Source organism: Odontesthes bonariensis, chromosome 1 (assembly GCF_027942865.1).
Source record: "Odontesthes bonariensis isolate fOdoBon6 chromosome 1, fOdoBon6.hap1, whole genome shotgun sequence".
In the NCBI taxonomy this organism is placed as follows: Eukaryota; Metazoa; Chordata; class Actinopteri; order Atheriniformes; family Atherinopsidae; genus Odontesthes; species Odontesthes bonariensis.
Window position 1 is genome coordinate 2305334 of NC_134506.1, and position 17953 is coordinate 2323286.

The window sequence follows — 17953 nt, forward strand, 5'->3', positions numbered from 1 at the left end:
TCTTTAGGCTTAGGCCGCTCTCTTTAGGCTTAGGCCGTTCTCTTTAGGCTTAGGCCGTTCTCTTTAGGTTTAGGCCGCTCTCTTTAGGCTTAGGCCGCTCTCTTTAGGTTTAGGCCGCTCTCTTTAGGTTTAGGCCGTTTAGGCTTAGGCCGCTATCTTTAGGCTTAGGCCGTTCTCTTTAGGTTTAGGCTGCTCTCTTTAGGTTTAGGCCGCTCTCTTTAGGCTTAGGCCGCTCTCTTTAGGTTTAGGTCGTTCTCTTTAGGCTTAGGCCGCTCTCTTTAGGCTTAGGCCGCTCTCTTTAGGTTTAGGCCGTTCTCTTTAGGCTTAGGCCGCTCTCTTTAGGTTTAGGTTTAGGCCGCTCTCTTTAGGCTTAGGCCGCTCTCTTTAGGTTTAGGTTTAGGCCGTTCTCTTTAGGTTTAGGTTTAGGCCGCTCTCTTTAGGCTTAGGCCGCTCTCTTTAGGTTTAGGCCGTTCTCTTTAGGCTTAGGCCGCTCTCTTTAGGCTTAGGCCGTTCTCTTTAGGCTTAGGCCGTTCTCTTTAGGTTTAGGCTGCTCTCTTTAGGTTTAGGCCGCTCTCTTTAGGCTTAGGCCGCTCTCTTTAGGTTTAGGTCGTTCTCTTTAGGTTTAGGCCGCTCTCTTTAGGCTTAGGCCGCTCTCTTTAGGTTTAGGCCGCTCTCTTTAGGCTTAGGCCGCTCTCTTTAGGTTTAGGTTTAGGCCGCTCTCTTTAGGCTTAGGCCGCTCTCTTTAGGTTTAGGCCGCTCTCTTTAGGCTTAGGCCGCTCTCTTTAGGTTTAGGTTTAGGCCGTTCTCTTTAGGTTTAGGTTTAGGCCGCTCTCTTTAGGCTTAGGCCGCTCTCTTTAGGTTTAGGCCGTTCTCTTTAGGCTTAGGCCGCTCTCTTTAGGCTTAGGCCGTTCTCTTTAGGCTTAGGCCGTTCTCTTTAGGTTTAGGCTGCTCTCTTTAGGTTTAGGCCGCTCTCTTTAGGCTTAGGCCGCTCTCTTTAGGTTTAGGTCGTTCTCTTTAGGTTTAGGCCGCTCTCTTTAGGCTTAGGCCGCTCTCTTTAGGTTTAGGCCGCTCTCTTTAGGCTTAGGCCGCTCTCTTTAGGTTTAGGTTTAGGCCGCTCTCTTTAGGCTTAGGCCGCTCTCTTTAGGTTTAGGCCGCTCTCTTTAGGCTTAGGCCGCTCTCTTTAGGTTTAGGCCGCTCTCTTTAGGCTTAGGCCGCTCTCTTTAGGTTTAGGTTTAGGCCGCTCTCTTTAGGCTTAGGCCGCTCTCTTTAGGTTTAGGCCGTTCTCTTTAGGTTTAGGTTTAGGCCGCTCTCTTTAGGCTTAGGCCGCTCTCTTTAGGTTTAGGCCGCTCTCTTTAGGCTTAGGCCGTTCTCTTTAGGCTTAGGCCGCTCTCTTTAGGCTTAGGCCGCTCTCTTTAGGCTTAGGCCGCTCTCTTTAGGCTTAGGCCGTTCTCTTTAGGTTTAGGCCGCTCTCTTTAGGCTTAGGCCGCTCTCTTTTAGGCCGCTCTCTTTAGGCTTAGGCCGCTCTCTTTAGGCTTAGGCTTTTTCCTCGAGCAACACGTTGGGCTTTTCTGATAGCACATATCACATTTGAGAGAAATGCCCTCTGCGTGGAGCTCCTCACCTCGAGTCGACCCAATTATGGAAGGAGTCTACCACAAGACACACCTCATTTACATTTTAATACTGACAAACAAAGCGTGGCCACCAAGTCAGACATGAAGGCAATGTGGAAGAAGCTCAGACTGGTGCTCTATCCAATGCCCCGCTGGGGGCGACACCTGCAGCTGCCAGCGCCTGGGAGAAAGAGATCTTTCAGCTCAAGCGTCACCTCAGAAACATTTTCCTGTCGTACTTGATGACCACTGCAGGGGCCTTCTTTCCTTTAAAATAAGGTAACAGCATGTTGAGGCGGAAACAGGAGTCCGGTGCGGAGGGAGCGCACAGCAGCCCAGTCAACAGTTTTTCTTCTCCAAAAACACACATTTTCCATTCCATCAGGACAGAATGGCTGGGACTAAACCGCCTTTAGGCTTCTCACACTGCAGCTGGCATGTGTTTAGTTGAAAAGAATCCAGTTAAATCCTCTCCTGGAACTTCCTGGCAGTGCTCCAACTATAAGAGCACGTCTCACTTGTTGAAAGCATGGTTGTGTTCGGAGGGAGGGGTTTTCTTTTCAAGACAAACCACAGCGAACGCCCCACAGGCCTCCACTCAGCTGATTCACACTTTCCTTCATACGTTATTTATTGCCGTTATATTATTGGTTTCATTAAGTGCATCATCTAAAACTGCATTTAGAGCATGCTGTGTACTGATAACTCAGAGGAATGTCCCCAAGGCTGCATCACTAACAAGGCTGATGCTCCCCCACACTCCACATCAGCAGGGTTTTCCTCAAGGCCCACACCATCAGGACAGCACATTCATCCTATTAAGCAATGGTAAAAAGTCAGTCATGAACAGCAGAGTTAGCCCTGCCATGAGCATGGAAAAAAACCTGGAAAACAAGAACAAAGAATGAAGGGTTTTATTTCAGAAAGCAACAGAATGGGAACTGTAGCCACACCTCTGCAGACAAGAATCAACCACAACACTTTATTTCAACAAGGAAGTGATTTATAAAAAGAAACAGCAATGTGGGCCTTAAACTGACCAAGCAGAGCTCTGCTCCCATTTCATTATGTGTGCTGCTCCCCACCTCAGCCGTCCAAAAGGCCTGCAATAAAAGAGCTTTTGTTGTCCTCTCCATAATACAGCTAGTTTCATGTTTATGCCTGCAGAACACACCCCGCACATACCTGGGTGTGTGTGCACGTACATGCACACACACTGTGCCAGACTCTTTGGTGATGACGAGTTTAAGAAAATGTACAGAGAAAAGAGAAGCTATTTCACAACTACTGGCATGGTTATACAATCTTTTCAATATATAGAGAGTTCAACAATCAGAGTAGAAAATGGAGCCTGCAAATTCAATAAATTAGACAGCAAATAATGAATTGCAGATATCAAATCCAGCAGTTGGGTTCACAGAAATTAAAAATACAGAAAAATATAAAAAGAAAAATAGTAACAGTGTTACAGGAAACCAAAGCACTGGAAGTGAGCAGGCGTCAGTGACAGCGCTGGAGTTTACAGTCAGCCTCGTGTAAACATTCAGAATAAGGAGGGATTTGACTTTTCTGCACACCAGACACATAAAGTGTGTGCTTTACGGAGGTTCACGCCTCCTCTCTGCGCTGCACTGACGGAACACTCGGCAGGCCTTACAGAGGAGCCCCAGCTTCTGCTTTACTGCCATGCCACTAAGGCTTCCGTACGCCATTTAGGACTATCTGCTCTTGAAAGACATTGAAAATAGATAAATGTGAAATCTTCCATTTCTGTAAAAAATAAATAAAGCAGTGATGCCACCACTGAGAGGAGGAAGAGGAAGCAGAAGAGCTCAGCTCGTCATCATGCTGTCCTAACTGAGCCGTTATTGCTGGCAAGTCTCCTGAAGCCGTGGTCGTTCTTCTCCAGCCAGAGCTCGGCCAGCTGCTGGGTGGAGCCGTACGACGAAGCTTTGGAGCCCAGGCACATCTTATACTGCTTCGCCTCAAGGTTGGGGTCACATATGACCGGGTGGTGGACGTGCACTATCCCCGTGTCTGTACTTCTGAACAACTTAATCCCTGACTGGACAAATTTATTATAAAGATCAACGTCCTCCAATCCCCATCCCTGTATGGAGGTATCAAAGCCTCCGGCCCGAACCAAGTCTCCCTTGTAGACACAAACAATCCCAAAACCATAGGTCCTCCATAAGCCCGTCTTAGAGGTGAAGACATAGTGGTTGTTACTCAGGACCTTCCCATTGTACACTATCTTGGGGTCATACTGGCTGAAGATAATGGGGAAGTAAGCCTTCTCCCCCAAGGCGGCATTGGCCCGGCATCTCTTGAGGAAATCGCTGGTAAAGAGCAGATCCACGTCACAGTAGAAGAGCAGGGAATCATTTGAGAAGTGCAGGGAACCCACTTCCAAAGCTAAGGCCCTGGAGAAGGAGCCAGCAACAGGCTTTATCTCCATGTCAGCCCGAGGATACTTCATGTGGTACTCCCTCATCAGCTCCACCTGTTTGACCCGCTCCGTGTTGTTGTCCGTGCTGAAGAGAAGGATCAACAGTTTGACGTTGAGGTTGGGGATCAAACAAACTCGTTCAAAGTTAGCCATGAAACGCACAAATATGTCGTAGCGCCCTGACAGAGGTACCAAGATGTTTACTTTGCTTTCTTTGGGTTCCCTCTGGTCCTGCCCTGAATTTGTTAGCTTGAATGGGACCAGCATTTTAAGGGAGTTGGACAGAAACGACAGAGAGTCTGACTCCTTGTTGATGTGGCTGGCTAAAGCCCTGGCATCCATCTCCTCCTCCTCTCTGAACTGGATTTGGCTGAAAGTCTGCTGTAGGTAGGCATGTCTCCTCACAGGAACTGTCATCGTCTTTCCTTTGTGCTTTTTGTACAGCAGAAGCAGATCAAGCACATATTCTGCTCCATATAAGGGATTGACCCTTCGGTAACCATATTGGATTTCTTTGAAATCAATTACTCTGCCCCGTGTCTTGGCATTGGCATTGATCATCTCCATCACTTGCATAATGATGTCATCCAGGGCCTGCCTCTGAGAGGAATCCATTCCACGGCGGGGTGGCTGACTGTCGGAGGATGAGAAAAGGTACTTTCCTGTTAGAAACTCCCACTCCAGTACATCCTCTCGTAGATGTGGATGGAAACGCATAAATGAGGGAGGCATGCCGAGCTGGAGGTCTTCTCGGCTGGGCTCAGCAGCTCCATAGCGCCCCATCTGAACGATCTCTCGATGGAGCTGAATGGTTCTGTGGCGCAAGTCCGCAATTTTGCGGCTGAGCATGTAGCTGTGCAGGCGATACTGGTAGGGAGGATTCTTGTTCGGGTGCAGGGTGATGGCTCGGTGGATCTTGCTGTTGTGGAGTTCTCGGATGTAGCCCTTCTTATTTGGTTCATAATTTTCATAGAAGAGTTGCTGCATCTGTGGAGACATGAAAAGATTTGTTGTTAGTGTCAGTGACACCGTGCACATTTGGAACAGACAGTTCATGTCAGAATATCAATTCTGTTTGTTTGCACAGAAGCTGAGTGTAGCGTGACCAACGAGGAGAGGGCCGTCTGTCCACCATCATGTGGCACAACCGTGTGGCACTGTGCTGCAGTCAGTGTTTATGAAAGTGTTTTTTATTGTTCATGGACTCTGAACTGAACGAGGCTCTTTTCAACTGATGCATTTGGAGGGAGTGCAGCTTTGTCTCGTGGCACCTGGTGGACGTGGGCTCCAGTGGAAGCCACTGCACCTGCGCCAGGACACTTTCAGATGTGTGTAGAAACACACAGCAACAGAAAACAGCCCGATAGAAACCCACACACTGAAGCAGGAGGCTTCAGCAGACGGCTTTCAGGGGCTAAAAAAAGAGCCAGACCTGCCAGCTGAATATGAAGGATTTACTCGAGGCCATTTTGCTCAGAGAACACCTGTAATTTAAGTTGAACTTTTGTTTTGGCCTTGGTGCAGACAGATGCTCGTCTCTACCCGTGTCCTGCTCTGCCACCTAGTACGATTTATTTGTCTTTTCTACAATTAAACGTTTTGGCTATCTCAGAATCCGGGAACATGGTCTGGAACAGCTCAATGTTCTCATTGCCAGCATATGATTGGTGCTTCGCTGCTGTGGGAAGAGTCCAGAGCGCCTCGGCTCTCAGTGTGGGCGTAGAGCCAAACGCTGTACGGAGGTCAGCTGGAGCTGCAGCAGACTGGGTCGTGCTGGACCTCCAGATCCTGATGGGTAATAATACTGGCTGATGGAAAGTGTTGGCTGCTGGCATTTTACGACCTCTTTATGCTTCTGCGATTTGGCATGGGACTCCAACGCCTTGATGCCCAATGGGCCAAGTTTCAAACTTCTCTTGCACAAGGTGCAGTTTGCTTCAGAAATATTTCCATCAACCGGCTTCAACCACGAGGTAGATTGTTTGTTCTGAGGCCACAAATTGTCAAATTGGCATTTACCCATCTTAACCAAAGTGTTAACCGATTAGCCGCTCCTCAGTCACGGCGCTGCTAGCAACCACAAACAGCAAACTATAGAGCAGGTTGTGCTGGATAAATCTTGACCGGGCTGCACAGGTACTTTAGTTCCGATATAGCATCCTCAAAAATCCAAACATTTAAAAGCGAGACTGAAGTTTATACATTTGTTTTGGACAAAGACTGGAACCCGAATAAAAGGCGCAGTGGTCCTGCTTGTGTCCAGATGAGCTCAGAACTGTTATTGTTTTATTGTTTTAATATTGTTATTGTTTTTACATTGTTCTTATGTTTTATGCCTTATATTTCGTGTTGTTACTCATGTACAGCACTTTGTTTCAGCCACGGCTGTGTTAAAGGGCTTTATAAATAAAGTTGAGTTGAGTTGAGAACTGATCCAATCAAAGATAGAAAAGCTCGTCTATAGGAGCACTTTGAACAACACTCACATGCACTGGACTAGTTTTTCTAAGGATGCCAGAAATAAAACTATGTGCACAGATGCCAAAATCTCTTTTTTTGTGCATGAGGCTTAAAGTTGTATAACAAATGGGAGGGTTTTTCCTCACAGCCCCAAAGTGTTTTTCCAGACTTGTTCAGATGACAGTGAGGCTGGATGAGGGCCTGGTGTTGTATCCAGCAGGGTCATCAGCTGACAGCCAGCTGCTCAGGATGTTTCGCCTGTGTCTCTCCTGCGGCTTCACAGTCATTAACATCACTGCTAATTATTGGACCTCACTCTTACCATTATTAGTTCTTGTTACTTCAACTTCTTCACAGTCATTAACCTGACCTCATTTCTTCCCACTAATAATCGAAACAAGTCTAAGCAAGGCAAGCGAAGGTAAATGAAAACTTTTTCCTGGAAGCTGAACCTTTGCGCACTTCGTGTTGTTACAGAGGTAGTACAGAGGTAACACAGCTGCTGGATGCTCTCATTACAAATACTAAACTCATTTTCCCAGCAATGTTAGCACAGTTTAGAAGAAACAAAGTAAATGGGAGCTTTCCATTGAGTCCTGAGGTGCTCCAGCCCGTGTATGTTTTGGGTTTCATAATGTAGGGACTGCAGCTGCACACTCACTGACCCTCCTGAATTCCCTTTTTGGGCTTATTTGGTTTAATCGCTGACTTTAAGTACTTATTCACACTTCATCTGTTGACATAATATTCAGAATCTATTTACTATTATTTGTACATTTACTAATATCCATTTCATTTGACTGACCAGCGCTGAGGTCACTGAGTGCAGCAGCTGCACCATCTCGTCAGCCGAGCTATTCAAACACAGGAAGTGGCTCAGATTGTACCAAGTGTTTACCAAGTGACAGTGTGAGTAGAATTTCTAGTTTAGAGAGTGAGCTTATTGGAGCCTGTATGTGAACGTCCATCTTCCAGTTTTGCTCTGACTGCCTCTGTGCTGAAAGGGGGCCAACTGCACATGTGCAGGAAAACCGAGACGGACACTGAATTTTCAAAGAGACTGTGGGGAGGAGCCTGGAGCCTGGACTATCTTCCAAAGAATAGAAAGAAAGTCAAACATGCAATAAGAAATAAAGCCAAATTGTATAGGCTGAGGGGAAGAGGCAGATGTAAGAAATAAAGTGTATACCATCATAAATGAGGACAATGTTAGTCTCTCACTGCAAGTATAAGCACTGGTACGTCACTGCACAGGATCATCCCATGTTCTTCCACTGCAGCTGGAACCAGTCACAGTGGTCTCACGTAGTATGTGTCTGAATCTAAAGGGCTCTGCCAATCAAAAATCAATGCAAGAAAAATCTGTGCCCAGAATTCCAGGATTTTCCTTTAATCGTCACGACTGAGGGGTGAACATTATGTATATTTGTCTCTTAGCTCAATTGTAACAGTTATAGTTAAAAATTACTGAACTTTTTTTAGATAAACCATTTGTAACAGTTACAGCAATTTAAAGCAGAGTCAGAGTTGAATGATGAGCCAGTCAACAGCAGAGCACAGTCACCTGGTGCAGACTATGTGTGTGTCTGGATACAGATGAATGTCACATGAAAAAGAAACTTTTCCCTCTTTCAGCACTAAGGTTGTATGCATCAGGAGAAATCTAAAAAAAATAATAATTTGGTCCTCAACAGGTCTGAAAACAAGATAAATTCAACCTGAGATGAACAACACATAACATATTACACTGTGTCAGTACTGAACATAAACCAAGACTAAATGAAGAGGCAGTTTGGGGTTTCCACCCTATGACCCAACAGCTTGTAGCAGCACCTTTAGCAGCAATAACTGGAGCAACACCTCGATTCTTTTCTTCTTCACACATTCTGTTGTAGATTTGCTGCTGTGTTTGGGATCTCACATCGCTTGGCGCCATTTCTCTCTACCTTCATATCACTACGGGCTGTGTAAACTGTGCAGACCGAAGTGCAGACCGAGCAGTAAACACCGTAACAGGTGCGGCTATTGCTAGGTGGCTGAACGCATTGATATGAAGGGAGAGAAAATAGGGCCAAGAGATTGTGAGGTCTGACTTTTTCCTGGAGAACGATTTTGTGGTGCAAATGTATTACTCTGTTGAACGCATATTGTTTTGAGAAGCAAGACGCTTTATTTTTTAAGCCCCAGCCAACTAGTCGGACTACTTACGTCAACACCAAAACGAGGCTGGAACTCTGCTCACAGGACACAGCAGGGGGTAAGAAAATGTTCATAAATGATATTGCTAATATGTGATGTCATACAGCTTCATGTCAAAAGAGGCAAACTATCCCTTTAACATGCTAACTGAGGCCTGCAGAGTCTGAGATGTAGCTCTTGGGTTTCTGACATTGGGGTGACCTTTAACCTGTAACATGCTAACTGAGGCCTGCAGGGTCTGAGATGTAGCTCTTGGGTTTCTGACCTTGGGGTGACCTTTAACCTTTAACATGCTAACTGAGGCCTGCAGAGTCTGAGATGTAGCTCTTGGGTTTCTGACCTTGGGGTGACCTTTAACCTTTAACATGCTAACTGAGGCCTGCAGAGTCTGAGATGTAGCTCTTGGGTTTCTGACCTTGGGGTGACCTTTAACCTTTAACATGCTGACTGAGGCCTGCAGAGTCTGAGATGTAGCTCTTTGGTTTCTGACCTTGGGGTGACCTTTAACCTTTAACATGCTAACTGAGGCCTGCAGAGTCTGAGATGTAGCTCTTGGGTTTCTGACCTTGGGGTGACCTTTAACCTTTAACATGCTAACTGAGGCCTGCAGAGTCTGAGATGTAGCTCTTGGGTTTCTGACCTTGGGGTGACCTTTAACCTTTAACATGCTAACTGAGGCCTGCAGAGTCTGAGATGTAGCTCTTGGGTTTCTGACCTTGGGGTGACCTTGCTGGGACGTCCACTCCTGGGGAGATAGACAGCTGTCCTGAATGTTTTCCACTTGTGAATAATCTTTCTCTCTGTAGAACGATGGACTCCAGATAGTTTGGAAACGGCCTTCTAACCCTTCCCAGGTTGATGGGCAGCAACAGCTGCTTCTCTGAGATCGTTGCTGATGTCACACCCCTGAATGCTGACAGAACTTCTTCTTTTATAGAGGTGCTCACACTGACTGATGATCAATTAATCAGAGCATTGATCAGATTTTTCACACACTGCTTCTGTTTTGTCTCAGTTTCTGTTCAATAAATACTGACACAGTGTAATATGAAATATGTTGTTGTTCATCATATGAAATATGAGGTTGTGTTTACCTTATTATAAGACCTGGGGCCCGTTGCACAAAAGTAGGATTTAGACATCCAGGATGAATTACTTAGCCAGGTTCAAGGAATCCAAAACATGGCGCCCAGGCTTAGTTGGTTGCACAAAGGCCAAGCCAGGATGAGCAGACACGGATTCATTAAGCCAGGTGAAACCGATCCCGGATAAGTGCTGCACACGGCTTGCTTAAATAGACCCCACGATCGATCATAGATTCACTGATTCACCATGGTAACAAGGGCGGCGTATTTCTCCCCAGCGGAGCAAGAATTATTAATGGAAACCTATGAAGAGGTGAAGGAGAAAATAAAACGAAAAGGAAATACTGCCACAGTTAAAAAACAAAGGGAGCAAGCGTGGCTAACCATTGCTGACCGCCTGAATGCGTAAGTAGTGCACAAATACACACTCACCACTCCACTGAAACCATCACAATTAGGCTACAATCCAAATCAAATGTTAATTAACACATCGTCACCTTCCTAAAATAATCGCCCCAAGTCATTTTTTGGCATCAAAGGTGTGGTCCAAAAAAATGCCTAAATCATTTATTTAATCTTAGTTTTTATGAAAAACAATAAGTGTTCTTATGTCAAGCATCCTTTTATACATACTTACTGACTGAAATTATTATTTTATGCTATAATTTAACTTTTGGGGGGAGTTTTTTGTGTTTCCTGAAAAACCTGAAAAAATGACTTATGCGATTATTTTAGGAAGGTGACGATATTTGAAAAGATATTTGCAGCCTACTTTGATTATGAATAAGTTGAAATTGACTGCATGTGAGTGAAACTATCTAAATGTAACTCCATGCTCCTCCACTGTTTCATTGTTTGTGTGCGTGTGTTTTTGTGTGTGTAGATTTAACATGACTGGGCCAAAACGGACATGGCAGCAAGTCAAAGTAAAATATAAGAACATCCTGCAGAATGGGAAGTCCCCTGACAAATACTTAACAAGTGTACTTTTTATTAAGAATGTGCCTGCCCACACATTGCCTGTACTGTGCATTCATTGGTTTAACATCTTATCATTTCAGATGGTCTGCAATGCTGACTATTTGATCAGTAATGTTGTGGCAAAGTGGCCCGGCTCGGTCCACGACTCCCGAGTGTTTCGGTACTCAGAGATCTATCGGCGCCTATCACAAGGTGAGCCACAGAACCTCTATTGACAACCACTTTTAACATTATGGCTGTGTTAAGAATGTCACTACTTATGAGGTTGTGATGGTAACATTTTGTGTTCACAGGTGAATTCCTGGGTGTATTTCTGCCAGCCTTTTCTGCTCACTCCATTTGCAGACCCTCTGGAGGCACAACTGGCATACAACCATGCCCATGCCAGAACAAGGGCCCGGATAGAAATGACATTTGGCCTACTGAAGGCACGCTTTCAGTGTCTGACCCACCTGAGAGTCAGCCCAGACAGGGCATGTGATATCATTGTGGCCTGTGCTGTCCTCCACAAGGTGGCCTGCCTGAGAAAGGAGAGGGCCCCCAGAGTGCCAGCTCTCATAGACTGGGACATTCCTGCCATCTTCCAGGGATGACGACTGTGGTCGGCTGGTCAGAGACCAATATGTGTTAAATTATTTTAATTAATATGCATGTTTATTTAAGTTGGGCCTGCAATGGCAGAGGAATTTTTGTTAGGTTTTTGTGCTGTATAGGCAAGGCAATTTTATTTGTATAGGCCATTTTTACAAACAGTTTGTCTCAAACTGCATGCTTTGATTCTGTGCTTTTTGTCTTGTAGAGCACTGTGTGACTTCAGTTTTGAAAGGAGCTGATGGTTTACTTGCTTTGATTCATCCTTGTTCAATAAAGGAACATCATGGTACACTCTAATGTGTATTTATATTTATATGGTGATGTACTTTATGTGTAGTCTGTGGGAAACTAAATTATCTAATGATTCATCTAAAATCATCAGTTATCTAAAATGATTGTAATTAATGATCACAAATGTTTCAATAATGATAGTGGGTAAAGTTAAATGTTTTAACAATATGTTCTAGGCAGTCGAATAAATATTGGTTTCCATTTGTGGCGACCGCTGACTGAGATAAGGAATGAGATTAAATAGATCCTGGAACTTAGCCTGGTCTGGAGCAGGCTAGCTTCACAGAATAAATCTCCATGGTAACTTACGTCTGAACATATCCCACTTCCCTTATCCTACTTTTGTGCAACCGGATCACGGATAAGTTGATCCAGGATAGCCAACATATCCCAGCTTAATCCCTTATCCTACTTTTGTGCAACGGGCCCCTGGTGAGGACCAGATTTATACCAATATGTAAAAACCTTAGAACTGAAACAGTATGGATTTTTTTTTCCACTTGTTGGCCTCCACCTCCTTGTTGAAAGGCTTGTTCATCGAGGAGGTGGAGGCTTTATAGGAAAAGCTTGTGGCTCAGTCAGAGTAGTTGGTGAGAACATTGGAGCCGTGTGCCTGCTGGGTGATGGGGTCAGACTTTATAGAGACTGGCTGGGTTTAATCTGCAGGACAATGAGCATTGCCCACCATGCAAATCTAATTGGAGACAACATAATGCTTCTATAATTGACTCTCTTGTAAACAGTGGTAAATTAATTTTCCACTCAGGGAAAAGCTCATCACACCAAAGGAAACTCTACAATGGGCCCGGAACTGATGTGTGCAATGTGAGTTGCATCAGCAACAGGCATCACAACGCTGAGTGACTTCATCGAATTTAAATCCTGTGACCACCTTCTGCGATTAATTCTTTTTTTCTATTGGTGTATAAAACATACATTTTCTAAAAACTGCGGATTAGCTGTGGTGCTACAGGTACAAACCAAAAAGACGTGCAAAACACTGAAGAAGAAAAACAGAATTGTGACTAATGTTTAGAATTTCTGTTCAAACTTATAACAAAACTTTAAACAATAAGAGCATAAAGCTGATGCATAATTATCAAGTAAAAGCTACATTTTACTGGGCTTATCTTAAATACGTAAACTGAAGAAAGAATAGCAAAGTATTACACAGAGCATCCCAGCATTTGAACACTTTGTTCCTGTTGTTTGCTCAGTTGGAGACAGACCAAAAAAACAAATGCTTACAGATGTTTTCCACAGAACTCCTCCAGAAAACAGCCACAATACGAGCAGGAAAACCATGAAGTTCTTGGAAGATTCCAAAGGGACTGACATGTTCCTGTCAGTTTACCGCAGTGCGAACAGAAGTGCCTGACTTCTGATCCAAATCACTTAATCTCTGATGCTAATGTTATCCCATGGCTATATACAGCCTGAAGTGCATCCATCCATCAATCCATTCTTCATGTTTATGGCTGCTAGTGACTAACCTGTCCGACCAGCAGTACAAAGAAACAACACAATTTCAAATGAGAGCTTAAATGAAGTTCAAAGATGAAAATATATCTAATTACAGCTAATGATTGGAAGTTACTTTTTTTTTTTTTTTTTTACTGATTTCCTCCTCTCTGCAGTCATCGTGTTTTTAGGTAGCTACAATTCTAGATGAGATAAACCAGTTCACACAGCAGGTTTTATATTAGACTAGAAAACCAAAGGACAAACAGGACCAAAGCTGCAACATCAAATTAATTAAAAAGTAAAGTGATTTTATTTTTTCTCCATCCATCCATTTTCATCTGCTTATCCGAGGTTGGGTCGCAGAGGCAAGAAGTCCAGGAAACAAACCCAGACATCCCTATCCCTCAGCAATACTCTCCAGCTCCTCTTGGGGTATCCCAAGGCATTCCCAGGCCAGAAGGGACATATAATCCCTCCAGCAGGTCCTGGGTCTGCCACGACTTCTTTTGATGCGGAGGAGCAGCAGCTCTACTCTGGAATTCCCTCCAGATGGCTAAGCTCCTCACCCTATCGTCAAGGCTGAGCCAAGCCAGGCTCCGAAGGAAACCCATTTCAGCCACTTGTATCTGCAATCTCATTCTTTGGGTCACTAACCAGATTTCTGACCATAGATGAGGGTTGGAACAAAGATGGACCAGTAAATCGAAAGCTTCACCTTCTGGCTCAGTTCCCTCTTCACCACAACGGACAGGAGCAGCGCCCTCATTACTGCTGACGAAGCCCAAATCTGTCCGTTCATCTCTCACTCCAACCTGCCATCACTCGTGAACAAGATATCCAGATACTTAAACTCCTCCGCCTAAGGCAGGGACTCATTCCCAACCAGAGATAACATTCCATCTTCTTCCAGCTGAGAACCATGGCCTCAGATTTGGAAGAGCTGACTTTTATCCAGGCCGCTTCAAACTTAACAGCTAACTTCACCAGTGCACGCTGAAGGTCTTGACTTGAAGAAGCCAACAGAACCACATCATCCTCAAAAAACAGATGTGACCCAGAGGTTACCAAACCAGACGCCCTCCTCTCCACGACTACTACGCCTTGAGATCCTGTCCATGAAAATCACAAACAGGATCGTGACAAGGGGCAGCCCTGGCAGAGTCCAACATGCACTGTAAACGAGTTCAACTTAGTACAAAGAATATGGACAAAGCTCTTGCTTTGTTTTTACAGGGACGGAGGATAGTCCGTAAAAGCAGCTCCAGTACCCCATACTCCCTCAGCACCCCCCACAGAATCCCTCAGAGAGCATGATCACAAGCCTGTTCCAAGTCTAAAAAACCCATGTAGACTGGATGATCAAACTTACATGATCCCCTCAGTAACTCTACAAGGGTAAAGATCTGGTCCACTGTTCAATGACCCGGGCGAAAACCACACTGCTCCTCCTGAATCCGAGGTCCGACAATCAGTCGAAGCCTTCTCTTCAACACCCTGGAGAAAACTTTCCCGGGGAAACTGAGTAGTGTGATCCCCGTGTAGTTGGAACACAATCTCCAGTTCCCTTTCTTAAAAGTGGGAACCACCAGTTCAGTCGACCACTCCTCAGATGTTGACCCAGACCTTCATGCGACATTGAAGAAGTGCATCAGCCAAGACAGCCCCACAATGTCCAGAGCCTTTAGCACCTCAGGGCGAATCTCGTCCACCCCCAGCGCTTTTCCCCATGTCCTCAGACTCTGCGTCCTCAAAGGGAGACATGCTAGCCGGACTGAAGAGATCCTCAAAGTGCTACTTCCACTGCCCGACAATATCCTCACTTTTGGTCAGCAGTTCTCCACTCAGGGAAGTTCAACCTGCAAAGGTCCCAAATTTCCCTTTCCAAGTTGTCGAATGGTTTGGCAGAACATCTTTGAGCCCAACCAAAGGTCCTTCTCAATAGACTCCCCAAACACCTCCCACACACGAGTTTTAGCTTGAGCAACCACCAGTGCTGCAGTCCTTTTAGCCACTCGATACCCATCAGCTGCTTCAGGTGATGCCCTGGGACAACCAAGCCCGAAAGGCCCCCTTCCACAACTTGACAGCTTCTCTCACCGCTAGCGTCCACAAGCAGATCCTCAAGTTACTGCCATGACAGGCACGACAACCTTCCGGCCACAACGCAATGGAGATCCTGAACATGCTCCATTTAGATTCCTTGTCCCCGACCTCCTCCGGAAAATTCTCCCAGAGAGTTAAAGATTTCACGGACAGGGGCCTCCCCTGGACGTTCTCAATTCACCCCCATTACGCATTTGGGCTTACCAGGTCTGTCCAGCAGCCTCCAGGACTCCTAGAAGGCCGAGTAATCTATGCTGCTGTTTGGTGCATACGCACAAACAGTCAGAACCTTCCTTCCTGCGACTTGCAGCCGCAGTGAGGCGACCCTCTCACTCACCAGGTAGAACTCCAACACGGAGTCACTCAGCCGGGAGCTTGCGATTATCCCCACACGCGCCTGATGCCTCTCTCCAGGGGCAACGTGAGAGTATGTATGAGATAGAATTTGGTTTCACAGCCAAAGCATAGTGTAGAGGTGAGCCCAACTATATCTAGTTGGTACCACCCCACCTCACACACCAGCTCAGGCCCTTTCCCCACCAGCGAAGTGACATTCCACATCCCTAGAGCAAGTTTGCAACCCCAGGGATTGTCACGCCCGGTCACCTGCCTTTGCCTGCTGCACAGCTCACACTGCACCTGACCTTGAGCCTGACTGAGCCTCAGGAGCCAAGGCTCCGGTACCAGGCACTCGATGGGCTGGCTCCAGGGGGGGGTGCCCCGGTTTCCATTTTCTGGGCGAGGTAGCTGTTGGTGCCGCTCCATCGAGGTCTTTCAATCGCTCTTAGTTTGACCCCTCCCCTGAGACCAATTTGTGATGGGAAACCCTATCAGGGGCTAATGCCCCAGAAAACACAGCTCTCAGGATCATGGAGATACTCCAACCCCTCCACCATGTTAAGGTGGCGATTCTAGAGATTTTTTTCTTTTTTACAGAATTTCTTCAAGGACATATATACCATATATTGTGTATTATCCATGTCACAGAGAATATAATTTATTACCAAGTGGCACTGACACCCATTCTTAATAAAAAATGGTTAACATATTAAAAAGTCACAATGCTGAAATGGGAAACATATTCTGTCATGTACAGAGTGGTACAGTGATCAATGGAAGCAGTAACTGTAGCAGTGGTTATGAATACAAGAGACACACTAACAGATTTTTTTTGATGTTTTCTGGCAATAGGAAAACTTATCAATGTTATCCTCATTAACATATTTTTATCAATCAGAGACATTCAGTTTTAATCATAAATTACACTGTGATTAGCTTCCCGGTCGGGTTTTATGCGTTTCTTATAACATTACAAAGATTATCACCTTGAAGTGTGCTATTATTACTTAGTGCTGCCACAGGATATCTTATCAGCCCAGCACTAATAGAGAAGGAATGCGTTCAGGCTCCTTGGTTTGTGTGTCATCTGATTATTGGACAGGACTGGTTAACAGAGAGCAGAAAAGACTCTTTGTTCCCTCCAGCCAGGCCCTCAATCCAGATGTCTTCGTCAGCTTGTGTTCCCAGACAGATATGGGAGATAAACAATGTTACTGGACTGAATTACAAGAGAGTGTGAAGGCTGTTTGAGCCCAACGTTTCTTAAGTTTAGAGTTTTAAGAGTAAAAGTATTTCTCTCTTGAATTGTAATTTAAATCTAGGTTATGGCTCTTTCTCTTAAAATTCTCATAAAAATGTGTTTCAGATTGCTTTATATGTATGATGTCTTCAAGACACAGCAATGAGTGAGAGTGTGTATGCTACATAAAAAAAGCCCATGGTGCAGTTGTGTGAAGATGTGTGAAACGGTTTAAGAAAAATCCCTTTACTATAATGTTGTGTAAAACCAAGCAGGAGCACATCACAACCACAGCTTCCCTCGAAAATTGCAAAAGCAGAACGAGATGACTGCTTCCTGTTAGTTAAGAGTTAAAGCTGCACTGCACAAGTACACAGCATGAATTCTGACTGACGCAAGCTTCCCCTTCAGCTAACGAACAACACACACGTCTCAGCAGGGAGGCCAGCTATCTGGATGTGTGTCAGACTACACTGGTATAAACAGTTCAGTCAGTCACTAACTTCATTGTGTTTCTTCATATGAATAAGAACCAATATGATATCCAAGATAATTACATGCAACAGTAGTTCCAGCAGTTAACCTTAACGCAAACAAGTGGCTAAAACACTACGGATAGTTACTCCAAACTCTTTCCAGACTTTGACTGGATTAGACATGAATGAGGCCCTGTTGACATCTCAACCTCTCAGCACTCACTCGTTTTTCTCAGAGGAGACACAGATGATCACTTCTTCATCACCATCTGTCTGCCTTCAGAGGAGACCACAGGCATATCCACAGCTCTGTGACTAAGGCAAAGCCTTTATTAAAACTTCCCAGAAAATTCAACACCACCCAAATCTGGTGGAGTTTTTGCTTTTATTTTCTGTTGTGTGTAATTACAGCTGTGTGGTGGGGAACAGCAGGCCCGTGTTCAAGTGGTGGTGGTCCAGAGAGCTAGTACTTAGTCACTAAAGGACGCTCAATGAACAGAAACTGGGTCATGGCTGTAGCAGCATTTGCTGACAACACACACACACACACACTTGTACAACTGTCCAAAACAGGAATTTGTTTTGACTTCCTTTAATTGTGTTGAGTTACACGAATCATAACCCTAATAATTACTAGTTCATGTCGAACCCCGACATTA

General features: G+C 45.1%; 1 protein-coding gene across 1 annotated transcript in view; it reads right to left on the reverse strand.

Moving 5' to 3' along the window:
• Window positions 1–2513: 2513 nt before the first annotated feature.
• Window positions 2514–17953, reverse strand: part of chsy1 (chondroitin sulfate synthase 1) — a 64020-nt gene continuing 48580 nt past the window's right edge. The window contains exon 3 of the mRNA XM_075461126.1: window positions 2514–5049. Within this exon, the coding sequence (XP_075317241.1) occupies window positions 3457–5049 (1593 nt within the window). The 3' untranslated portion in view covers window positions 2514–3456. The remainder of the gene's footprint in view (window positions 5050–17953) is intronic.